The sequence below is a fragment of the Nyctibius grandis genome, chromosome 7, assembly GCF_013368605.1.
Source record: "Nyctibius grandis isolate bNycGra1 chromosome 7, bNycGra1.pri, whole genome shotgun sequence".
NCBI classification, from domain to species: Eukaryota; Metazoa; Chordata; class Aves; order Nyctibiiformes; family Nyctibiidae; genus Nyctibius; species Nyctibius grandis.
In genome coordinates this window covers 18,282,783-18,310,033 of record NC_090664.1, presented here as the reverse complement: position 1 = coordinate 18,310,033, position 27,251 = coordinate 18,282,783, and the positions used below count along the sequence as shown (strand labels likewise).

The following is a 27,251-nucleotide window of genomic DNA, read 5'->3' as shown; positions in this document are numbered from 1 at the left end:
TATCTTTGAATGCTTCTTCGTACTACTTAAAAATTCTGACAAACCCAATCTCGCCACAGCCCCTGAAGCTCACAATGAAAGGCAAAGCTGTGAAAACTGTCTCAGCTCAAAGCTCTGCAACCGCACGTGACAACTTGAGCAGCAGAGCTTCCATCAGGTCTCTGGAAATGCTTACAGGGTTTTTTGTGTTGTCACCATGGAAGACAGTGAAAGTGTTAAATCAGTGGGATTTGAAGGATCAAACTCTTACCATTCATAGAAAACGGAACCGCAGTGTCTTCCCTCTGCAGCTGATATATTTTAATGCTTCCTGCGTCTCCGCATCAGCTAGGCTTTTGCAAGTTAAAACCAAGAAAGGTTTGCACAAACTTACCTAGCGTAGTCAAACAAGGCAGGCAAGTGCTACGTGAAGCCCATTGTAGAAAATACTTCTTATACTTCATATACGTCTGGAGAGAAATATAGCTTTTTGTATTCAGCAACATTGTTGTCCTGTTTCTGGTTTTGTTTTCTTTTTGGTTTTAATTTATTTATTTGAGCTACTGCTCCTTAGTTGCACTTATTTCAGCAGTATGAGACTAAATTCCTCTGATATAATACTACTGCTACCAGCTGAGCTATTATTATTGGATTACACCTAGCTCACTGTCTGAAAGAGCAAAACCTGGTGAAATGATGAGTATATTATTATTATTATTATTATTTTATCCTGATTTTGAAAGCATCTGTGATCATGGCAAACTATGCTAGAAGCTCTGCACAAACTCAGAGAAAAAGATGGTTCCTGCCCTAAAGAATCTGTAGTTTAAGAGAGTCTAATGCTGCATCCCTTCCAGCTCATCGTCTGTTTCTGGGGTTATGCACTTTGCCTCTGGCAGGATCCTCCCACATATCTAAAACCTCCCTCACCATTTTAGTGGTTAAATATATTGCGAGCAGCAGGCAAACAAGCTGCCTATGTGCACGTTTCAAGTTGCTGTTTCTCTGATGACCTTCTTTCATGCTCTTTCATCTCTAAATTTAGCTAGCTACTAAAGTGGGAGTCTAGCAGATTTGGCGACACAGGAAACACCGATGCAGAGACTGTATATAATCACTCTTAAAAGAACAGCACAGATTATGAGACAGTGTCATTACTATTCCGTAGTCAAAAGAAGTTTATTTTACGAAATTGCACCTTTTCAAGTCTAATAAACCATTACAGACATCATTCACTCAAGACCAACACACGCAGCACAAAAACAAAAGTATTATTTAAGGGCTGACACCCAGAACTCGGAAATCTGTTCATCGTAGGATTGCTGTGTCTGTTATTTGAACAGACAACATTGCAACTGTCAGGCACAAGTACACCTTACATCTGAAATTTAATCTTTTAAATAGCTGCCTCAGTGCCATCTAATGAGAAGAACCTACTGGAGGATCACAGGAAACATTTAAGAATGTGAAATAAAGTATTGAGATTCATAAAAGTACTGTACAGATACTGGGACTGAGACACCACGATGTAACTACACCAAGTTTCATGAAATTGCAGAAAAGTTATACCACATTAAATTCTGGTTCGTTATTTTCAGATACAATAAATATGGTAAAATAGGAAATGTTCTGTGTTGTTTGGGTGAGATAAATGACAAGCAGTTTTAGTCCCTGGATCATATATCTAAAATCTGATTAAAATATTAATAATCTTTGTGCTTATATAGGTAATGAGATAGTTTTAAAGTTTTTTATCACCCTTATTCTCAGAAATCATACTTCTAGTATTCTAGTTAAAAAGCTTTCCGTCCCTTTTGAGAAAACAGCACAAGCACAGCCCAGAAAATTTGTTAATTCTTTCTTTAATAAAGCAGTCTAGATGTTCTTCCAGAGTAAAGATACAAACTTCCATGACTAAATGAATACCCAGTCAGAATATGATACTGCCTTTCTGCAGTACATACAACCGACATGACATGCAAGAGACTTTAAACAGTCATAAATGACAGATGTGAGATAGAGTACAACAGTCTCAGATACGTATCTTAATCCCATATTAGTTTTTAACAGTAATTTGCAATGCATATAATTTTTCTATCTGATTATTGTTATCCATGAACATTATGAGCAGGTCATCTTTGGGGAAAAAGAATAATCTTGTATTTTAAATGACAATTTCTTTCTCAGTATATTCTTAACACAAGGCAAGACAGGGTGATGACTTGACATTTTGTCTAACTTACAAGTTTCTGACTTAATGAATATACAAAATTTTAACTATCTATCTCAGCACTATGATCAAGTATCAGAGACAACATATTTGAGATGTGGAAGGACACAGTATAGCCAAAGCTGATTTATTTACCAGAATTCGCTCTGATCTTATTTGTATAATCATCTCTCTGCTTCTGAAGATTTTTATATCCTACGGCATCATAGGCATTCAGCTCATTGGTATTCACTGATTAGTGAAAACTTGTTAGAAACTCCCAAAATATTTATATACTTTTAGCGCTGTTTTAAAATATGCAATATTAAAGATACAACTAACTTACAAAAATAAAAGAACTGTACAAATCACACTCTTCCATTGGCAATGAGACCGTTCAAGAAAATAGCAATGTGATCCCTGAAACAAACAGAACAGAAATCAAAAGACTGATGCTTAAAAAAATAAAAAAAGAAGTAAAAACATTTTCCCCTGCCAAACTACTGGAATCTTTGAAGGCTTATGTATCACAGAATATAAAACTTTTCTTTCTGTCCCCAGAATATTTCTTTCCTCTTTCCATAGGTACTTCTTGAACGGATTCCCCTTTGTTGGTGATGGTTCAGCCTTGCTGAATGGGCTAAGGCCAGAAAAGCTTGAAAGACCTAAATAAATCAACAGCCACCTAATCCCCTGGCATTCACACAAACTCAGGGAAATAAAATAAACCTGAAGAGAGGCATGCATGCTGAATTCCAAAGTGATTTTCTATGAAGCTTAAAATTAAACACCTCTCCGAAATGTTATGTATTTAAGATCTTGCCTCTAAACAGTCACCTGACTGTTCACATTGCTCTGTGACAGAGACGTATGATGCTATGCCTGCTCATAACATTCTAGCATTTTATCATTTTACAAGGCACAAATACTTTCAGAAGAAGTGCACGGCGGCTTTTGAGCGTATAAGGATACGTCAGCTACCATGTAATTACATGACAGTTATCTCTTCATTGCAGTCACTGACACAGGCCTTGTAAAATCTAAGACCAGCAAACTACGTATCACCTCATCTTTGGAATACAGTACTTAACTCCATTTACAATTACAGACTAATTTACATTACTACTACTATTAACATATAAGTACCATTTCTTAACTCCATACAAACACGAGCTTTGCCATGGAATCATGAAGTTGTTGCATGGCATAATGTATATGTATCTTAAAAGTAAGTAATGCCATTTTTTTGGCTGTTGTTATAAATAGAGTGACTTTCTAGGATTCCTTCCCAAGCTAGTTCTGTGTAGGTCCTACGAGAGCAGGCATCCACTCACCACCAGTTCCTTTTTGTGAATTCCAACAGAGTTTAAAGGGATCAGCAAGTACAGAAACTGCCCCATATCTACTTAAAAAACCTGTTATTAGATGTACTGTGTCCTTGATGGGAAAGAAATACACTTCTCCATAGAAGAACAAGTTCTAGAGTTAATTAGAAACTTCTTGTTGGTTAACGCTGGTGCACCATTATGTTTTTCTTGACTAGAAATGTGGAAATTGTATAGGAATATATGTAAACAGAGTCCATAGAAGATAATAGTAATGAGACATAAAGTGCTTTTAATTACGAACATTTCATTCTACTTTGCACTCTTCCCTGGTAAGTTATCATATTCAAGCTAGTTTTAGCCCAACTGGCTCAGATCTACACTATGAAATATTGTAATTTCCCTTGCACCTACTATTTTAACCATGGTAATCTCAGTAAAATAAAAATGCCACGAGGAGTAAAAGTATACAGATATAAAGAGGGAAAGAGGTGAACTGGGAACTCTCAAGGGGAAAAAAAGTAGGCAGAGGGAAATAAGGCTCTGTTGTATAGGTCCCCGTTCTCAAGGAATTTGTCACACATTCTCCTGTACGACAGCGCTGAGGAACAACTACACAAACCTCTGCCTTGAACACACCTCAGGCTACTGACAGATGAAAATGAAGAAACTAGGATTCCTCAACTGAGAACAAGCTTACTGCCAGGATGATGCTTTTAATCTTCCTGACATACATTCCCTACTTCTCTAATCACAGTCTCTGAAGAAACAGTACCCTTTCCTACTCAGAAAACCCAGTCGAGCATATTTTGTAAAAGGAGGATATTTGATCTAGCTTGTCTTTGCTGCTTCAGGTCTGATGCCAAGTATCTACACATTTCCTAATCCATTATGGTACCTAGCACATACTATGTTTTGGGAAAGCAACAGTTCTATAGTAACAAAGCTCCTAAGTAAGATAACTCTACAACAACTAAGAATAACTGTATATTAGAACCTGGTTTTACTGGGTCTTTATTTAAGGCAGTATTAAAAGGTGTCTATTGTTTTTGGAGAGTTGAAAATTTGTGGGTTTTGGTTTGTTTTTTTTTTTTTTTTAATTTAGGCTTTTGGCAGCTGAAATGGGTTACCTTTATCTATTTTCTGTCCTTCTAATCCAAAGAACTATCCAGCCTGTGGAATCATAGGAATTTGAGCTGAGGTGTAACAACCGACCTCCCAAACTCTCCCAACCTGTTTCTTTAGATGTCCAGTGGGCTGACAATAGCAAAGTCAGAATCTTTGCTGTTATTACTACTGTCATCATCAGGGCTGGAGCTCAGATTGCTGGAGGAGGCTGAAATGGAGCCCATCAGTGGGTCAGAGAATACCAAAGAAGAATGAGATGTAGCTTCTGGTTTCACCGCTGCCTCCTTGTGTGCCTGATGGGACTGCGCTGGCTCCGGGACAGCACTTCTACTTCCCTCCTTTTCTTTGGAAACCATAATATAGTCATCAGCACTCTTGCTCTCACTAGTGCTCGAATCAGTTGTTGTCTGTGAGACAATAGCACAGAAAGGACTTAAAGTTAGTACCAGTTTTACCACTTAATGAGGTTTATGATGCATGTCAGTGATATGGGAATGGGATAAAGGAATAATCATTATCCAAAAGTAGCAATGCCCAAATCAAGAAGTAAAAAAATAAAGTGGGTGTTAACTTTGCACAAAATAATTTATTTGTTATTTACAACAGCATAAAACCTAATACTCTAAAAATACCTTATTGGGTATAGCAACCTTACACGTTTCATCATCACAGTGCATCCACGCAGTGATCACAGCAGTTAGGCATCTAACACATACATTAGAGTTGTGAAGATTTTCAGTAATTATATTCTCACTGCTGTTAGTTTTCTGTAGTAATTCATGAAATAGTACTGAGGATTTTTTTTTTGCCAGTTTGCATGTAGAATGGCATTTTGGAGCTTGTCAGGAGAATGGTTTGGTATAAAATTTCCTAGTAAAACCCTGACCTGTGGAATGTGAGCCATACATATAGATGGTTTAGTGTGCACCAGTTCAGGCTCAGTAGATCAGGGCTCCCAGGGCTTCTAGGCTTAGTGTCATTGAGTACTTCCCAACTCTACTAGAAAATGAGGGTCCAGGAATCCATCTTCTGTCTGCTGGGACCTTGGGAAATGCGTGTCCCTGAGCACTCAGGTAGTGGATCAAGAATACACATCAGTGTACCAGAAAACTCCCTATGAACTGGCAATCTTATATTCCAACTAGCCACATTCAGAAGAAACCCAGCTTTTCAACAGTCAGAGCTGTACGTAATTAGAAGGGAAGAGTACCACATACAGCAGAGTGAGATTTCTCACTTGTTGACAACTGTCAGCCTATTAGATTGGTTGCAACCCAAATGGACAACACTTTGTTTCCTTCTGCAAGAGATGCGTTCAACTCCTATCTAGCACTATGTTCCTCTGACAAGAATATGACTTTCTTAGTCACACAAATTTTTTCACCATAATAATGCAACCTGCCAAGCAGCCTGTAGGTACAAGCATCCTGAAGTGGTGCGACACTGAAACCAACATATTTGATTACACTAATGTGTGACAGAGAAAAAGAAGTAGTAGAGGGGCAGCTGGGGAAATGTGTATGTCCACATGTGTGTCAACTACAAGCCCTTCAGCTTTGACGCTTTCACCAACCAAAAAAGATGTAAATTCGCTTTGGGGTAAAAGAGATATTGTAGGTATTAGAGAAAAAATGAAAGTGGTAACAAAAAAGAACAACAGGTAGAATTGAATGAGACAAAGTTAGCCCCTCAGCACAGTATATAAAATTGGAGTATGGAGGTCATCACAAGTATCAGCAAGCCACAACTTGGAGTTACGGTATCCATGTCCTCCAGCAAAACTTTATTTTGCTGAATTTATTATTACAGCTGAAAACAATTTTCCATTGCTCTGATTACTGATTATAGAGCAGAACTCTCTTGAAAGGGAACTGTAGAGTAGCTCAGGGAGCACAACCCACCAGTGATTAAAAATGACTGTAATATGAAACAGGGAGCTGGAAGTCTTTGGTTGTTATTTACATAGTTGTTCCAAATTGTTAAAAGTCACAAACAAGATAAATACAATCTGAATGTGAAAATATGTTCAAATACAGAACTGTGACCTGTTCCCTTCCAAAATGTATCTGAACGAGGATTCAAATATCTCCCTTTGCAGTAATTTTTTAAAACATCCTGTTCTCATAATATATATTTTTTGTGTGTTATCAAGATAGTATCTAGGTATAATAATACTATATTATTATCTAGGTATAATAATACATAGTATTCTGTTTTGTAATTAACCCGTTTTAATACTTTCTCATTCATCTTAAGTCCAGAGTATTGGTTACAATTTTAAAGGTCCCAATGTAAGACAGTTGTCAAACTGGTAGAAATTTATATCTATTATTTTTTGATACTAATTAGTTTTCCTCAGATGACTTAATGAAATTCATACCAAACCAAGCAGATTGCTTTTAAAAATATCAACAACTATCCCGGGCTGAGTGCTACCAAAACCGATATCAAACTTCCTGATGTGCGCAGAACCAGGGCAGTTCAAATGTCAACAACTTCAAGAGCTTTCCATGAAGTTAAAACCAAACAGATCTATCCTAGACGGAGGGATACTTCACTATTTAAGCACTTCTGAGCTGAGACACCATTTGTTATTAATTAGCCTTTTACTTTCATCTGGTCTGTTTGAAATGCTGTCTTCATGAGCTGTCAGTCACCAGCTGCCATCTCCAGGGGTCCGAGGACAAAGGCAGCACACAGCTGCGGCTCTGCTCCACCAAGGTGTTAGTAGTCGCCTGATTTTGTAGGCCCCAGAGTGCAGCCACAAGACAGGGCCAGGTGAGGCTTTTTTGGGAGCTCTAAATGCCACATTCAAAATTTCAGCACGTTGTTTTTCCCCCCGGGCGACAGAAATACACATTCCTTTAAACAACCACTGTTGCATAATTCACCTAGCTTCTTTCTGCACTGCTATTTAAAAGCTCTCAGGGAACGCAGTACAGTCTTGTTTTGCAAAATTACACACTTCATTATTCCAGGCTATCAAGATCATGCTACTTCAGTCATCACAGCGTGAGGTGGCTCCACCTTGTGTAGGGTGACACAGATGTTACCTAGTGACACACTCGCCCAGCAAGATTGGTATTTTCCTTGCTGGCACCCCCCAAAGATGCTAATGGGGTGTCTGCCTTTTGGCAGTGAGCCGCAGCAAGGGCCACTCATCATAAACACTTTGTGCTGCTGTGGCCATTTCCTAAATTCTGCTTCCAAAAATGTTCTCTTGGGCAGTTAAAAAAAAAGCATCCTGGCCTTTAATAAAGGAAAAGGAAAGAAAACTACTCACCCCAGTTTCTTCTTGTTATGTGTTGTGCTTTGCAACACTACTTTTCATTCTACCCACACTTTTTGGTTCAATTAAAGAGATCTATAGCTCACTGAAGTAGCAGAGAAGCAGCAAAGCATAAATACTGACTCCAAAATGCTATAAAAGGGCCTCCTGTAAATGTTTGTCTATTCTTGGCATACATTGGTATTTTGGTACTGATATTTCCAGAGGTAAAATACCTCCTCTCTTCTTCTTGTGCCTGTTTCTGTTTCAGGAAACTCATGCTGATGTGAACCATGTTTTCTCCCATCTGCTGCCACTACTGAATAAATGAAAAGTGACAGAATTATACTTCCAGTAGCTTTGAAAGTTAGCAACCTTACGCCCATTGCCATATGGCCTCTCCAAACATTTTTTCCTGACGAATATCAGCTACTAGGACCAGGCTTATTTCAATTGCCTTCATACTGTGAATGAGTTAAAACTAACTGTAAGGATATAATTCAAGAAAGCTTAGAAGAACAGCAGCTCATTTTGCCTCCTTCTTTGAACAGACATAAAGGCAAGATAATGTGTTAATTATCATTCATTATTTAGCAACAGAAGCCTTCTGTTTGTCAACTGCACACTGCTACCAAAGCCAAACATACCAAAAAATGCTCTATTTGAGCCTTTATCTTTTTTTTTTTTTCATTTTTAATTTTGCAGTTTTCCTTTCCAAAGAAGGGCTGTATCCTTATTCTCACTTTCCAGAAAGGGATTTTCAGGCAAAAAAGAGGAAAAGCACTTTTAAATAAAGTAAAGATGATAAATAATTTATACTTATATAACAAACAAGCACAAAAGACCAGATTTTAATCACAATTACATGATAGCTACACCTGTAATTTTCCCAGCTGTCCTAGAAAATATCCCTATAATACCATCAGAGAAAAAATCTCTACGGTGTAAGTCACATCAAACAGAATTAAATGCGTTATCAAAGTCACAGAAAATGTAAATACAGTAAAATTTATTTAGCAAGAAATGCATTAACTGGTCTAGAGGTGGTTGGAATTCTTAATCCCCCTGAAGCTCTCAGTAAGTCCTCCAGGCTTGACCCAGGGCATCGGTGTAGCCCATTTTCTTCAGCAGAGCTAAAAGCCTGGGCTGTGGCCCAGTTTGGGCCAACAATTGACCCCAACAATTAACAGTGAAATGTCACAGCCCACTAAATTCAGCAGTTTTATTTTCCCATGTTTTATTAAAAGGGGTCCAAAACTCTCCTCTTTTTGTTTGATTTTAGACACCGTGGTTAAAGACAATGGGCTTGGAAACAGCACAGACCATTGGGATACTAACAGTCCTCCTTGACTGCCATTTCTAACCCTAATCTTTTATTTTTCTTTCTATCAATCACAGGGGCTGCTGCTCATTATCATAACTGGAACTTCCAGAAGATAAGAAGAGAGGAGGCTAACCCGTATGAATGTACTGCACCTCCAAACGTAAACCATGCAGTGCTGAAGCCTCATTAATGCTCTGCAGGAGCTCAGCTTGTACTACATCTACTCAGGTTGCTCATAGTTGGCTTACTAGCAGCCTCCAAAATTGTGGGACCCATGGGCACCTCTCAGTTCCTGGGGCTGGATGTATATACCCTGACTACACACTGGGATAAGACCTCATTAAGCATTGCCCCAAAAGTTTCCATTGGAAAGAAACCTGTGCAGACCAGGCTTCCCCTGCTCTGCTCTCAATACTCCAAGTGCAAAGCCCCAAGCAGCTCCACTCAGTGACACATGGTTTAGACCAGGATCTGAGTAAGGGCTTCTCCGGAACAAGCAGGGTCTGTACACACACTCATACAGCATGTTGTCATTTTATATGGCATTCTACCTTCCAGTTTCTAGAATAAATCCAAGTAAAATAATCAAAAAAGTACTATTTGCCATTTTGGCAAGAAAGCAAAATGTACTTTGTATAAAATGCTAGGAGATAAAGGGCAAAAATAGGAGGTCATTATACGAACACTCCAATATGCTACACCAGTCTAACCTACAGCTTTATTATGGCAGAAAGTAGTGATTGTAATGACAACAGCTAAACAAGCAATGAAAGCTTTCTAGCAAAGCTTTGCTCTTTGAACCTGCCATTACTAAGTAAAAAAAAAAAAAAAAATCAATCTCGGTATTGCTTCTAATACTGAAACACAATTAAAATACCATTTTTAACATAGAGTGTTCTAACTGAGGGGTATTGTGTGTAATAAACCAAATCAACCCTGTGTCATTATTTGAAAATGAATAAATACTTCCCGTAATTCCTAAGTAAACTTGTCAAAAGTAAACTGACTGCAGACTCAGTTAGACTCTGAGGTGATAGTGCTGCCACTGATTTACAAGTGTGAGTATCAGTAGTGGGGTGGCAAACTTAACAAAACTCCAACGTAGAAATGTGCATATACAAAAGTACTTATTTTTAAGATCACATTTGAGTCAGACTGAGTCTTAGACAGAGAGGGACCTGTTAACATGAAAGGAAAATACCTCTTTCTGTGTATGAACTTGTCCTGTGACTGTATGCATTGTATGTGAAAACATGTTTACTGATTCAAGGAGAAAGTCAATACAATGGAGTAGAAAATAAAAGCAACCTCCTTGCTATTTCCTTTTTGGCACTGGCCTTGAATGCACTGCAATGCAGATAATCAGCTCTTACATAATGGGATTCTGGAGGACAAGGACAATGAGAATAATCATATGGGAACATTTGATATGGTAACATTTACCTCTAGTTTTTACATCTTTTTGTAGGAAATTAATCTGTCATTCTGTGATTCAACAATCTGAAAGAAGAAAACCCCCAAACACTGCATAACACTTAGATTTAAATATCTGTGTGTGGAGCATAAGGCTACAATAAAAATAATTGATGGGAGTAGGACAGTAGCTAGAGAGACACTTCTAACCATGGCTCCACATGCACCAGCAATGCTGATGTGTTCCCATGTAATGTCTGGACATGCTAAAGGAAGACTACAAAAAATATCAGACTAATTCCATCAATGACCTGTTTGAGATATATTTATCTTACCTGTTGTCCTGAGATGAACTGTTGCTTTGTCATAACAGGTCCCTTTAGGACATCAGCTGTCCCCTTATTCTGACTGTTGGAACAATAATGATCATCAGCTATCGTGATTTGCTCATTTTCTTCAGCTTCCAGCTGGCTCTGGTTGAAACGCAGGGAACCTTTCAGGATGTCCTTGATCTGTTGTTGAATGGGAGGGGAAAAAATTTAAGTTAGAAATTTGGAGGAATTCTAAATTATCTAAGGCTCCGTGCAGCATGCTTTGATACACCATTCCCCCCAAATATTTGCTTTTAAGAAATAGAAAGCAAGTCAATATTCATATCTATATTGGCTAAAGATATAAGTATCAGTCAAATGTGGTTGTATCAGAGTCTGGAAAACAAGTATCCAAGAGGAACTGTTAAGATTATTCCCTAGCTCATTATATATTTAACATATGTCCCATTGTTCCTGATAAAATGTATTTCGAGGGAGCAGAGGGCAGTATAATCAGAGCTACAAATGATCATCAGCATTCTCATTTAATGTACATAGTATTTTCTCTTTTAATTCAATGACATTCAAGTGTCGTCACATTTAAATAATGGGGACATAGGCACGATTATTGCCTAGCATGTACATTTTGCATTAAGAAAAACGACAGTGTGGCTGGTGTCACACTGCCTCAGTTCTGGTTCAAGGCCTCCAGAACTTTAGAGGGTACAAATACCGTGCCAGTCATTTGAACTCTTTATAGTTGAGGTCAGCAGGGCGGACATTACAGTGGGAGTCTGTTATAGACCACCCAACCAGGATGAGCAGGCGGACGAGGCGTTTTACAAGCGGCTGTCAGAAGCCACCCGGTCGCCGGCCCTTGTACTCGTGGGCGACTTCAACTTGCCGGATGTCTGCTGGAAATACAACATGGCAGAGAGGAAGCAATCTAGGAGATTCCTCGAATGTGTGGAGGACAACTTTCTCATGCAAGTGGTAAATGAGCCCAGTAGAGGAGGGGCCCTGCTTGACCTGTTGTTTGTGAACAGAGAAGGACTAGTGGGAGATGTGAGGGTCGGTGGCCATCTTGGGAGTAGCGACCATGAAATGTTAGAGTTTTCGATAGTGGGGGAAGTAAGGAGGGGCAAGAGCAGAACTTCTGCCTTAGATTTCCGGCGGGCAGACTTTAGCCTGTTTAAGAGGCTGGTGGACCGAGTCCCTTGGGAGTTGGTCCTGAAGGGCAAAGGAGTCCAGGAAGGCTGGACATGCTTCAAAAGGGAATTGCTAAATATTCAGGAGCAGGCTGTCCTGGTGTGTAGGAAGACAAGCCGTCGGGGAAAAAGACCGGCCTGGTTAAACAGAGAACTTAGGCTAGAACTTAAGGAAAAAAAGAGAGCCTATTTGCTCTGGAAGAAGGGTCGGGTAACTTGGGAGGTCTATAGGGACGTGGCCAGGTCGTGTAGGGAGAAGATTAGGAGGGCCAAAGCTCAATTAGAGCTTGATTTGGCTGCTACAGTCAAAGATAACAAAAAAAGCTTTTACAAATACATCAACAGCAAAAGGAGGGTCAAGGAGAGCCTCCACCACTTGCTGAATGAGGAGGGTAGTGTAGTGTCAGGGGATGAGGAAAAGGCAGAGGTGCTCAATGCTTTCTTTGCCTCGGTCTTTAATGTCAAGACCGGTTGTCCTCAGAAGACTCGGCCCCCAGAGCCTGAAGTTAGGGACGGGGGGCTGTGTGAACCTCCCAAGATCCAGGAGGAGACAGTTAGTGACCTGCTGTGCCAGCTGGACACCCAGAAGGCTATGGGCCTGGATGGGATTCACCCCAGAGTAATGAAGGAACTGGCAAATGAACTTGCCAAACCACTCTCAATTATCTACCGGCAGTCCTGGTTAACTGGAGAAGTTCCAGCTGACTGAAAATTAGCAAATGTAACGCCCATCTACAAGAAGGGCCGGAAGGATGATCCGGGGAACTATAGGCCTGTCAGCCTGACCTCGGTGCCAGGCAAGGTGATGGAACAGATCATCCTGAGTGCCATTACACGGCACATGCAGGACAATCGGGGCATCGGGGCCAGCCAACATGGATTCATGAAAGGCAGGTCCTGCTCGACCAACCTGGTCTCCTTCTATGACCAAGTGACCCGCTTAGTAGATGAGGGCAGGGCTGTGGATGTAGTCTATCTAGACTTCAGTAAGGCATTCAACACTGTCTCCCACAGCATCCTCCTAGACAAACTGGCTGCCCAGGGCTTGGATGGGTGGACTCTTCAATGGGTTAAAAACTGGCTGGATGGCCGAGCCCAGAGAGTGGTGGTGAATGGGTCAAAGTCCAACTGGCGGCCGGTCACTAGCGGTGTTCCCCAGGGCTCAGTTCTGGGGCCGGTGCTGTTCAATATCTTTATAGATGATCTAGACATAGGGATTGAGTGCACCCTCAGCAAATTTGCAGATGACACCAAGCTGGGTCGGAGTGTCAATCTGCTGGAGGGTAGGAAGGCCCTACAGAGGGATTTGGAGAGGTTAAATAGATGGGCCGAGACCAACGGCATGAGGTTCAACAACAACAAGTGCCAGGTCTTACACTTCGGCCACAACAACCCCATGCAGTGCTACAGGCTGGGGGAAGAGTGGTTAGAAAGCGGCCCGGCAGAAAGAGACCTGGGGGTGCTGATCGACAGCCGGCTAAACATGAGCCAACAGTGTGCCCAGGTGGCCAAGAAGGCCAATGGCATCCTGGCCTCTATTAGGAATAGTGTAGCCAGCCGGTCTAGGGAAGTGATCGTCCCTCTGTACTCGGCACTGGTGAGGCCGCACCTTGAGTACTGTGTCCAGTTCTGGGCCCCGCACTTCAAGAAAGATGGTGAGGTGTTGGAGCGAGTCCAGAGGAGGGCGACCAAGCTGGTGAAGGGTTTGGAAGGTCTGACCTACGAGGAATGGCTGAGGGAGCTGGGGTTGTTTAGCCTGGAGAAGAGGAGGCTCAGAGGTGACCTTATTGCAGTCTACAACTACCTGAAGGGAGCTTGTAGTGAAGTGGAAGTCGGCCTCTTCTCCCAGGCAACTAGCGATAGGACAAGAGGACACAGACTCAAGCTTCACCAGGGGAGGTTCAGGTTGGACATTAGGAAGAATTTCTTTTCAGAAAGGGTTATTAGACATTGGAATGGGCTGCCCAGGGAGGTGGTGGAGTCACCATCTCTGGATGTGTTTAAGAAAAGACTGGACAAGGCACTTAGTGCCATGGTCTAGTTGACAGGGTGTGTCAGGGCAACGGTTGGACTCGATGATCCCTGAGGTCTCTTCCAACCTGGTCGATTCTGTGATTCTGTGAGTTTTATCTTTTTAAATAAAGTACGCTGTAATGCTTGATGCATTAGTATTAGTAAAACAGCTACAACACGACAAAACAGCAGTATACAAAAAGAATAAAAAAAGGAGAAAAAAAAAAAGAAAGGATTAATAGCACTGAAGGGTACAAGAAGGTTAAGTTAAGCAATAGTTATACCTGCTTCAAACCAGCCAAGGAAACCAGAATTTCATCTTCTTTTTCCAAGTGTTCTTGTAATATGACTTCCTGAATATTTCCTGCAACATCAAAAGAAAAAAAAGGTAAAAAGAGAAAATTCCCGACATCATGTCTAACATGCTGCCAACTTACCACTGACTTATGCTCTCGAAACAAAATCCTGTGACCTGCAACCACAATTTCGCACACAGACCTAGAGGCTGACGCCTTTATTAGCTGTGCAGGTGAGGCCAGCCCAAGCCTGCCAGGAGGTCTCCAGCAACACTGTGTTGCTGCGGGACTTCCACTGCCCCAGTGTATCAATGGACTCAGCGCTACCACTGGCCCCTAGAAGAAAACATTGGCCTCTGTGGCTGAGTTACATACATCTTTGAGCCTGCGAATGCTTTGGAAAGCACTCAAGAACATTTACAGACATCTGCTGCAGCTGGCATAAAGAGGGTAGGAGCTCAGCAATCTTCATCTCGATCCTGTGGCCACTGCAGATGCTAGAACGCTCTTCTTTTTATAAATACTGAAAGTTTTGTTCTCTTTCCAATCCCTTTTTTTAGGTAAAAGACCCAAGGACGAGCAAAATTTATTTGACAGGAAGAGTGTAGAGGGGTTTTTTGGAGGAGAATGGTCATGTAATGAGCCAGAAGTATGAGAGTATGGAGTGAGGGCCTAGCTGCGTGACAAGATTCATGTAGCTAGTGTCAACAAGCCGACCTTGGAGAGATGAGGAAAAACAGTAGCTGAGCAAACAAGAATTGAGGGAGTAGCCGGTGGGAGCCGAACATGGAGGAGAAGAAACAAGAACTGATGGAGCCAATTAAGAAAGGATCAGTGGCAGAGCAGTGACCAATCAACACATCAAAGAAGAGTATGCTTAGTAATATTAACCAGTAGCAATGCACATGCTTACAGCCAGGGAAAGTACAAAATGTATAAAAGGGACAGCTTATGCTTAATAAAGCATCTTCACTTTGATTCACATTGGATTGTGTGGAGGCATGTTCCTTCTCCTCAGATGGTGACCCCGATGGGATGCTGATCGACGGCAAGTTCGGGGAATAGCCCAGAAGGAGGTACACCGGCTGGAGTACGGCTCAGCGGGACTGAAGACCGGGGCGAGCCGGAGGACGACTCGCAAGAAAAGAAAAGTACGTTGCAATGGGACACCCAGTGAGGTGACCAGCCGGGGAAAAGGAGATGGGCCAAAATATTTCTAAAGAAGAAAGTGCAGTAGTAAGGCTTCTCCGACATATCCTCTCTAAGAGAGGGGTAAAATACGATGAGCATTTGCTCCGGAGACTATTGATGTAAATAATTGGTGTAAATAATTGTAAATTATGGTGTAAAAAGAATAATTTGCCAGCTACGGCGCAGACTGCTTTCGAAGTTAGTACATGGGAAAGCACTGGAACTTCTCTGTTTGAGGCTGCCTCAAGGGAGGACAAGATCGCCACTGTGTCATTGACGATGTGGAGATTAGTTTATAGACTCACTGGAGCAATTGAAGGCGGACAGAGAGGCAAAGGTGGCGGCTGAGGCAGCTACAGCTCCTTTCACAGTGACTTTGCCCTCCGCGCCGCCAGAGCTCCCCCCCCCCCCGCCAACCCTCCGCGCCGCCAGACTTCCCCCCCGCTTCACCCTCCACGGTGCCAGACTTCCCCCCCACCCTTCACCCTCCACGCTGCCAGAGCCCCCCCCCACCGCCCAGGGAACAGCAGCGGAACATTGATCCCTCTACCGTCCCGTTACCCGAATCTGAGACTGAGCCACCCTTAATAGACCTTTCTGAAGAGGTGGAAGCGGGACATAATTGCTGCAGAGCCCGAGGGTCGGGAAAGTCAAGCAGTAGCGTGGAGGAGTTATTCACGCTGCAGCCAGTCCAGGTTACTGTGTCTGTCCCGGACCCGGCCAGGTTCTGGAGAAAATTAAGAGAGCACGCACTTGCGAACGGTGATTTCGGGGCTGCGGCTGCTATGGGTGGCGGGGTATTGGCTTGCTCAGTATATCGAGGGGACGGAAGAGGCCCACCAGAATGGGAGCCATTCAATTGGGGAGTGATTTGCCTTAGACAAACAAATACAAAACGGGGCTACTAAAGAAGCGTTGTTGTTACAGTTAGCGAAGGACAACGCAAATGAGAACTGCAGGAAAGTTATTGCAGGGATGGCAAATCGTAACCCCACCTTAACCGAACTAATGGATGCTTGTGGGAAAGTAGGAACCACCACATTTCAGATGGAACATTTAACAAAAACATTTGTGGCAGCAGTTAAGGTAGTTCATCGTTGTTATACATGCGGGCAAGAAGGTCACTTTAAGAAAAACTGCCTTAAGAAGTCGAAGCTGAGTGGGAGAGATAACTCTGTTTTGATGTGTCATTGCTGTGGGAAGCTGGGGCATTTTGTGAAGCAGTGCAGGTCTAAGTATAATGCTCAAGGTCAGCTGATAACAACCAGCTGCAGAGTGCAGAGAAACTGGAGAAAGAACGCAGGGAGGAACCGTGTGCTGACACAAATGAATCTTCCCAACCAGTTCCAGGCCTAAGCAGTCAACTCGCAGCCCGAACCGCAGGGAGCGCCGGGCTGGATGTTACCACAGCAACCGCAATCACAACAGAGAATAGCAGAGTGCATAAGGTACCAATGAATGCCGTGGGACCCACTGGAAATGGGCTAAGTGCACTATTACTTGGACGTCCTAGTGTAACCTTGCAAGGTCTATTTGTTTTACCAGGAGTTATTGATGCAGACTATACGTTTTGGTTATTGATCTGAAAGATTGTTTTTTCACTATCCCTTTACATGAAATTGACAAATGCTAATTTGCTTTTTTGATACCTAGTAGGAACAACATGGTGCCTTGTCAACGATATCAGTGGACGGTATTACCACAAGGCATGAAAAACAATCCCACAATATGTCAATGGTATGCAACAGAAAAAGGTACATCGTGTGGGTTTAGAGACACCAGTAAGTTTATACGTAGACATTGCCAACTATCATCCCATGGGATTACTGGGCCAGGGGAAGGAGCCCTGGCAGGATCCACTACACTTTATAGAGTGGCTGTTTTTATCCGTTCAATAACAAAAAAAAAACAAAAAGCAAAAAACAAAACAAACAAACAAACAAAAAAAAGCGCGCTGGGTATGAATGCAATTATATACTACTATAAGACAAAGACCCAAGGAGCTCTTTTTATCCTTTGTTGAGAGGCTACAAGAAGCAGTTGAAAAGCAAGTTTTTGATGTTGGTTTACGAGATACCCTAGTTACGCAATTAGCTAGGGATAATGCTAATGCTGATTGTCAAAAAATCATTGAAGCTTTACCTGGAAAACCAGATTTGAATGCTATGATAAAGGCATGTACAAAAGTGGGTACTGTGGAACATAAGGCTCAAGTTATGGCTGCGGCCGTACTTGGGGCTTATGTCGTCACAATTGCAGTCTCTATTCCAATTGTTAGCAGGGGACACAAATTTAACAGCACCATGACACACTAAAGCGCAGAGGTACAGCAACTGATTACAGAAATAGAAAGCAGGCTACATTCCAAATTTATACATCGTATTGATTTGAATCAGGAAATACAAATTATCACTTTGTTTGATAGGCAAATTCCGTATGCAATAATTGGTCAATGGAATTCAGAATGGTCAGATTTGTTACATATATTGGAATTGGTTGTTTCTACCTTCAAGAACAAAGAAAACTGTCCCCATGATTGCAGAGCTATTGGCACAGATTATCATCAAAGGACGGATGAGATGTCGGGAGCTTGTGGCCAGAGATCCTGCATCAGTAACCGTTCCTATTGCAGCTCAATATTTTGAGTGGTGTATGGCCAATAGCTTTGCTTTGCAAACAGCTATGGAGAATTTCTCGGGACAGGTTGTTTACCACTTGCCCTCCCATCCTGTTATAAAATTGAGTGCGGAACTTCCAATTGCCACAGGAGTGTTGTGCGCAGACACTCCTGTGGATGGAATTACCATTTTTATGGATGGATCTGGAAAAACAGGCAAGGTGGGCCTTGTCTGGTATTCTGATGGCAAGTGGGAATCTATGGTAGTACAACAAAAGGGTTCATCTCAGGTGGTAGAATTACGAGCTGTATTAGAAGTATTTCAGAATTTTCCCATTCCCTTTAATTTGGTTACTGATTCAGCATATGTGGCCGGCATTATAAAGCAATTGGATAGATCTGTTATAGAGCATACACGTAATCAGTGTGGTTTTGAATTGCTGCGAGCTCTGTGGCAAGAAATTCAAATCCGAACTGCATTGTTTTATGTTTTATATGTAAGGAATCATACAAATTTGCCTGGGTTTATTGCAGAAGGCAATGCTCGAGTGTACTCTTTGGTTTCTGACCCCACAAATTCTACTACAATGACTGTACAGGTGCCGGACATTAAACAGCAGGCACGTATATCACATGAGTTTTTTCATCAAGGACATCGGGCACTGCGACGACAATTTCTTTTGTCACACAGTGATGCTCGGAATATCGTGGCTATGTGTCCTGATTGTCAGCAACTGCCGCAACCTACGCAGATACAAGGAACCAATCCTCGAGGACTGCAGGCCTTGGACATTTGGCAAACAGATGTAACTCACATTGCTGAATTTGGCAGGTTAAAATGTAACGATTGACACTTTTTCATCTTTGATTATAGCTACAGCGCAAACAGGCAAATCCAGCAAACTCGTTCAACAACACAGGCGTTCTGCTATTGCGGCCCTGGGCATTCCACAGACGATTAAAACGGACAATGGCCCAGGCTATGTGGCACGTGCCACACAGGACTTTTTCCAGCTGTGGGGTATAACACATGTAACGGGCGTCCCACATTCACCAACAGGACAAGCTATTGTGGAGCGCATGATTCAAACTCTGAAACACCTTTTACAAAAATAAAAAGGGGGAGAGCCAGGGCTATCTCCTCCTGACAGGTTGTGTAAAGCGCTTTATGTACTAAACTTTTTACGCTTGCCACAGGACTACTCTGTACCTCCAGCGGTAAAACATGGTGCAGGGTTAAAGGGAGGTATGGAGGCTTTTCAGAAAGAACAGGAACAAGCCAAAGTGATGGTAAAAATGGGGTGACTGGTGTGTGGGAAGGTCCAATGAAATTAATAACGTTGGGTCGAGGGTATGCATGTGTCGTTACAGATACAGGAGCCAAATGGGTACCAGCTAAGAGGGTGAAGCTGTGGCTACAAAAACAACCCAAACTACAGGAGCCAACTCAGGATCTGCCTCGGAACACTGACCTCTCGAGAGATCCAGTGCCCTGACTGCGGGAAGTGTGAAAAAAGGTTTGCGTGGGAGGTATAGAAAAGGGAGCAAAAGGCGCAGTCATGATGAAGCAAGGGGTTGTTTTTTCTGTGTTAAGCCTGCTTTGGATCCTGGACCTGACAAAAGGTCATCAACCGATAGTCCTTCCACCGACACCGTGGAAGGGGAGTCACAATGTTTGGGTGACTCTGATGCGGAGCTTGAACCAGATGCAGTTTTGTGCCTCCTTAGCTCAACCTGAACAACCCTTTCATACATTTCTAGTGGGGATCCCCTTAAATGGATCTGAAAGCAAAAATTACCAAAGGGTCTATTCCTAATTTGTGGGGATAGGACTTGGCCAAGGTTGCCCAGTAAGAAGGTGGGAGGTTCATGTACGATAAGCAAATTAAGTCTACTAATGCCTATGTGAAAAGTCATACTAACCATACTAACCTACATAAGGCCAGGTAAAAAAGAAGTGTCACTAACATAGGGATAGAATGTAACGATGCTGACCAAGGGTTAACACAATTGCGAAATTTAGCTTGCTAGGTTGCAAAAAGAGCTAACCTAACTTCTAGAGTTTTAGAAGCATTAGCCAATGATGTAGATAGTATCCGACATGCTACCTTACAAAATAGAGCTGCTATAGACTTTTTATTATTAGTGCACGGTTATGGATGTCAGGATTTTAATGGGATGTGTTGCATGGATCTGAATGATCACTCCAAGTCAATTCATAAGCAGATCAAAGAGCTCATGGATACCACACAGAAAATACGGGAACAGCATGGGTTCCTGGATGACTGCTTGGGTAATCTGGGAATTGGAGGGTGGCTGGTCGGTTTGATTAAAATGCTATTGATGGGATTGTTTGTGATTTGTATTATCATGCTTGTATTACCGTGTTTATTCTCCTGCTTGCAAAGGGCCCTGCAGCGGATGATAAACACGGCCTTTCTGGCTCAAGAAAAGAAAGGGGGAATTGTAGAGGGGTTTTTGGAGGAGAATGGTCATGTAATGAGCCAGAAGTATGAGAGTATGGAGTGAGGGCCTAGCTGCGTGACAAGATTCATGTAGCTAGTGTCAACAAGCCGACCTTGGAGAGATGAGGAAAAACAGTAGCTGAGCAAACAAGAATTGAGGGAGTAGCCGGTGGGAGCCGAACATGGAGGAGAAGAAACAAGAACTGATGGAGCCAATTAAGAAAGGATCAGTGGCAGAGCAGTGACCAATCAACACATCAAAGAAGAGTATGCTTAGTAATATTAACCAGTAGCAATGCACATGCTTACAGCCAGGGAAAGTACAAAATGTATAAAAGGGACAGCTTATGCTTAATAAAGCATCTTCACTTTGATTCACATTGGATTGTGTGGAGACGTGTTCCTTCTCCTCAGAAGAGCAGTGCGGTACTGTCACTTCAGAAGACACCTGCCTTCCATACTGCCAGTGCTGTCCTCCAAGGATGGATTTCAATAACCTGGTATAAGGTATTTGCAGGAGTCAGGGCTGGAGGCTGGCTAACACACCAGGGCTGGAGGCTGGCTAACACACCAGAGCTGGAGCTGCAACGGTCTCCCCTGTGTCAGGGAAATCCCAGGCAACGCTGCAGTCCAAACCAGCCCAGAGAAACTATAGCTCCAATAGCTCTGCAGACTCTTTAAACTATGTCAGGTCCTTCTCTGGCCTCCTAGCTCCTACTTTCCTCCTCTTTAAGAAAACAACGATTCCTAGTGACAGACTTACAGAATGAGATGGTATCTGTCAACTGAAAATGACAGGATACTCTTCTGTGCCACTCCTGTTTTACATGCACAGAGCTGAGCCCAAATTCCTCACTGACACTCACTTAGGAACAACGCTTTGCTGGTCATGAATATCTGTATCCCAGGTGCTTCACAATTAGAGCATTGTACCATTAATCCACACCTGCATTGCATTTGTTTGTTTTTAAAAACATCCTACATGTTCAGAGTTTGAACCAGTGAAAAGCCAAAGCTGCTGTCACAGATTATGCTGACAGGGACGAATTTGATGACACTGCCAACTTTGACACAATACGAAGTTTCAAGTTAAAGCACTGAACAATTCGGTGTAAGTTTTGTGTTTACAGAATAAATAGCAAAAGAATGAGATGTAGGTGACTGGAGAAGAAGAAAGATTAAAAGTAGAGAGGTGGATTTAAAACCCACACAAAAACACAGATGTTTGAACTTGTGTGGGGGCCAGAAACCCATTTATAATGGGTATAAATGAAAATGGAAAGGGCAAACAGGAGAAAGGATCCAAGCCTAAGCACTAAATGAACCGCTAAAGAAGCAACCTGAAAAGTAGAAGGAATAAAAGGGGCTGGAGACATGAAAGGCAATAGATGAGAAGAGTTCATGAAAGGTGGTGTGATCAAGGTCAAGAGCAACAGTGGGGGCTGGATAACTCAGCTTTGTGTAAGCAGCCTATCTGAGCAAGGAGATCCATGTTTACTTTATTTAATGCTTATTATTTACCATATAACAGCAGCGGTGTCCTGCAGCAACGTCGTACAATTGAACAATGTCTAGAACAAATGTCACATCAGAACGACACTGAATTATATGAAGGCTAGAAATAATATAAAACTAGATCCTTCCACAAATATGTAGCATCATTAATTGAGAGAAAGCATAATTAATTCAACATTTTACTTTCTTTTTTACATTTTACATAAAAACAGTCTAGTCTCTCAATTTGGTAAATAAAATATATTAATATTTACTTATAAAACAATACTTTAGATTCTGATTTCCACTGTTTAACAAACAATGCATGATTTCCTACTTTTAAATGGTTCAGAACTTGAAACATCAGAAGTCCAAAGTCTTCATAGGCAGGAAAGCAATGCTTAATCACAGCCTGAATCACTGAATTCAACTGTCTCTTCCATTTCACAGCATTAGAAAGAAAAGCATTTCTACAGTGTTTGATCCAAACATAAATTAAAACCACACATAAAAAACCTAAAGTATGCATACTGACTAAGCAGATGGACCAAGAAAATAATTCAAAACAAATCTCCAACCTGCTGAAGACCAAATAAGGGAAATCGAAAAAATCAGGAAAACAAGAGCAAGAGAACAAAAGCGGAAAGGCATTCCACGTGATGTGGATATAATCTACTATTATTTCTGTTCTTTAGAGATGTTTGTAAGTCATTATTTCAAAAATTGGAAAATAATCTACCATCACTACAAAAAGCAGCTGTAACTATGTTTGAAGAGACAGTACACTGAGAAATTTCTAAGAACTTATGAATGGAACTATGATAGCTAGCCAGCAGTAAAAACTAATAAAAACGCTTGTAGCATCACATATTTACTTTAGCAAAAGTAATACCAGATTTTAGTATTAATTTCAGAGGAAAAAAGAGTAAGAGAGAAAAGGTTGGAAATACAGCAGAATTTTCTAATATTGAACCGTTGAATTTCTAACATTTTTCCTTCACTTTGCAGTATGTTTTAAAGTACCATGTGACATATGTCTTGGATATATAGGTTCTATTATATTTAATCAGTTAAAATCACTTTTGTTTTGGAAAAATTTCCACTCGGAGTTTGCTCTAAGACACAATTTTGGACTCAAAGAGCACACTCCCACTTAACCCAGAAAAATGCCCCAAGATGCAAATCACTGTAGTCAGCCACTTCCCTCTCCCCATTAAGTAACAGTTGTGACACAAGGTCATAAATCGGGATGTCTTTCTCCAGTGCAATGAAGCAGAATGAAGGTTTCCCTGTGGAATTGGCAACAGATCTTTCTCCTTCTAAATGTGCCCTTGAACTGCACATGGCTTCTAATCTACTACCCTCATCCATTTTGAATGCAGAGTTTATTATCTACCAAATAAGCGATAAGTATAGAAGCCAAATTATCAGTCCTCATTCTTTTTCCCTGGCTAATGAGTAGAGGAGAATCAAATAATTCCTTAGACGAGAAGCAATACAGGTGATGTGATTTTGCAGGAGTCCCTCCTCGATCACATCCTCCTGCTGGGACCACCCTTCACAATCCATGTCGACTGGAAGCAGAGGTGGAAAGAAGAGGAGGGATGGCAAGCAACTCAGTATGTACCTCCGCAGCTGCAGTGCCGTGAATGGCTGTGCCAGGGGCTCAGCAGCCCTCACCTGAGGGACTTTAATCCAAGCCTCTTCCCACTGCTGGGGAGGACCTCACGGGGCGGTCAGCTGCTGAGATGAACTGGGAAACTAAGCTCTCAAGTGCAGACAAAAGCTTTTTTTTTATCCTTCTCTATCTCAAAAGATACCTTTCTAACTGTAAATACTTTTAAAAACACTAGTGCTGTTAAGAGTGCTAGAAGCGTGATATTTGATATGATATTGCTCAGCTGAAGGACTTTTACATTAAGCTGAGATGTATTGTTTAATTATGTATTGATTTTTTTCCTTATCTGATGCTCTGTATCAGTTTCTCACAGCTGTGATTAATTTTTTTTCCTAAAATAGTAACCATCTTTTTTAAAAAAAACCCCGCAGATATCAATTAGGAACTGAAACCACCTTCCTACATGTAAAAAAAACCCATTGATTTGATGAATCAAGCAAATTGATTATGTGATTTCTAGATTATTCAAAACTGATTCCAGTTTGATATATGCTATAAATATCTTTCTTACTGGGATAGCTGGTATTTAAAAGTTAGCAAAATCCTATGGTACTGAGGAGACTAAGACTGAGGTCAAATATTTCTCGCTACCTTTTTTTGTTTTTTTCTTTCAGCAAGATTTCATTGAGCTGATGCCAAATGCTTTCTGGAGAAAAAGAAAATATTTCTGTCTCAATGAAGTTCTTACCAGAAAAAACAAAAGGTGAATTTTGCAACCTGTCACCCGGTGGTTGGAGCACTGCCGTGAGATGTAGGAAATCCCAGACAGACATTAGATGATCTTGGATTTGTTTCAACATAGTAGTAACAAACCTCTAAGTTTCACAAAATGACCTGTCCTACCTTAACTGTACTCTTGACTAAGCCTCAGAAATACTGGAGCTGTTGTTCTCTTCAGAAGTCAGCAACGTTTATCTACTATTATGGCTGCCCTCAAACAAGACTCACAACCCGAGGGATGCCTTCTATATAACTGATTAGTGTTAATTTTGGATACTTCTTGTCAAATGAGCAGATTAATTTAAGTTTAATAGATACTAGACCAGTAAATCAATAACTATTTGCTCAGTGAGACTGTGATCAGCTGCCTTGATATACTTTAAAGTCAACTATAACTACAGAGGAATAATACGTAGGTGATTGCATTTCTGCTTTTCTTTTCTACAAAACTTAGAAAACCAATGTATCTAGTATTGATTTGGGTAGCAACAGGCTAGCTGAAACAGTTGAAGATTTAAGAGGAAATGTATTTTTCATTCTTGCTCTTACAGTTACCCCAAATCATAAATAAGTTCATGTGCAAACTCACCGCAGAACTGTTCTTTAAAAAAATTAAGATTTCTTTTTCCTCTCCCTAATTTCTACAATTTAAACTGAAGACATGTTATCTTCCTCTGTACAAAGATGAAAGAGGAAAATAATTCACAGCAGCTCCTAGCAGGAAAATTAGAGAAGGCTTATGCTCTTTGATGACTGAACTGGTACATATTGCATGATGGTGTGGGCAGTCACTGCTGAGTTCCCTAGCCAGGGAAAGGGGCTGTTCAAAACCTTCCTCTCTGAATGTGGAAGAGCTGTTAGGCTTGGCCTAATTATTTCAGAGTCTTATTAAGTAAAGTAACTTTCACTGAAATCTCACATGCATTCAATACAGATTCTGCAAGAAACCCACCCAAAGCTGTGTTAAATGAGTGGGAAAACTAGACAAGGTCCTCTCAGGCATCCCTTCATGCCTGTCCATCTGGAAGACAGACATATCTTTTCCCTTCCACCAGAGAGCTGTGAGATAGGCAGAGCTACAGCCCTGTGGGATGGAAGCACAACGCAGACTTAACTTTATACTGACACAAAATCACATGGAGGTGGAGAAAACTGAACCCAGGAATAACTTTAACATCCTTGTTCTTTTAGGTTCTTTGTTTTCTCTTGTACCACTGCCTTTTTGCAGTGCATCTCTCTCCTAATGATTTCTATTTTAAGCTGGTCTCTGTGGGGCCTTTCCAGGAAGATGACTCTTGCTCAGAGGAGCTAACTTGAACTAGCTGAAAGCTTTATTATGAACGCTGCCTTTCTACTACTAGTTCCTGATCAATGACTTGTGAACAATCGACAGTGCCAGAATCATGTTAAATCGACTTTTTTTCACTCTTGCTTTCCTCTACTGAGAAGAGAGTTCAAACTCAGAATGTGTAAGTACCTTCTCATTGCTAAGGTAGGCAGCAGTAAGGGAGAGCTGAGTGTATTAATTCATCTCCTTATTTTTCCAAAAAAGGAAAGCAAAAAAATCCCAAGGTTCCCATAGATGTCAAGGCACAGTCAACTCTCTGGACTCGTATTCCAGTCCTTTTGTATGATCGTTTTTATGAAATCAAGTTTACAGAAAATGCTTCCAACATTTCCTGCACAGTATACCAGTGATAGAAGACTGCTTTTTCACTAACATTAGAGGGCTGGAAGGATGGACTGGGAATCCAGCTTCTGATAATCAGTTTTTCTCTCTTTTCAGAAAAAATACTTCTTTCCTACCTGAACTTGATCTGACTTTGAGTAAGAAAACATGCTCTCTCCTTAAAATTGGACAGAAAATCAAGAACTTGACAGTGGTTTGTGGCCTTTCTAGAAAGACGACACTATATGACATAGTGATATTGCTATTTAATAATGCAGCTCAGGATGTTTCCAAATACTGCATTTTCTTTCCAGCATTAAATATACAAATGTCAGGAGTTAAATTTACTTCTCAAACTATAGAGGTTGTCACCTAAGTGTTGATGAAGGCAACACCACTAAGCAGCCCAACTTTCATTTATCTCGTTATGAGTGCCAACTCTTATTGTGACAATTACACATTATATTAAAAGCATCACTTAGCAACATTCGAGTGTTAAGAATTTAAGGATCTTAAAAGCATGAAGTATTAAATTCTTTGTGAAGTATTGCATTTTTGAATATATTTCCATATATGTATTTGTATAGTATATACTTCTGATTCACATGCATGCGTCATATGTGGAGCACCAACACTTTATCAAGATTTAATGTGTGGTAATGCTTGTGACATCAAAGAAATATGTGGTAGAAAGTCACTAACCATCAACTCAGAGCAATGCATAGAATCACAGATGCTGAGAAAATGAGGTTGGGTCATGAAGTCATTTTGTCCATCCCTTGCTCAAAGGCAAGATCACTCTTAACCATGAACTCTAATTTACACACGATAAACAAATCATACTTAACATATACCTTATGTCCGTGTCAGTACCAAGGTGTACCAGGACAGGAGGGTATTCCCAGACATCCTGTGCTTTCAAAGAGAATCCAAAAGAGCACGG

The 27,251-nt window shown here is 41.2% G+C and overlaps 1 protein-coding gene across 1 annotated transcript in view; it reads right to left on the bottom strand.

Moving 5' to 3' along the window:
- Positions 1-1,361: 1,361 nt before the first annotated feature.
- Positions 1,362-27,251, bottom strand: part of TBC1D5 (TBC1 domain family member 5) — a 350,320-nt gene continuing 324,430 nt past the window's right edge. Inside the window, exons 21-23 of the mRNA XM_068404675.1 lie at positions 14,463-14,542; positions 10,982-11,158; positions 1,362-5,048 (exon numbers count right to left, since the gene is read on the bottom strand). Coding sequence (XP_068260776.1) covers positions 4,755-5,048; positions 10,982-11,158; positions 14,463-14,542 — 551 coding nt within the window. The 3' untranslated portion in view covers positions 1,362-4,754. The remainder of the gene's footprint in view (positions 5,049-10,981; positions 11,159-14,462; positions 14,543-27,251) is intronic.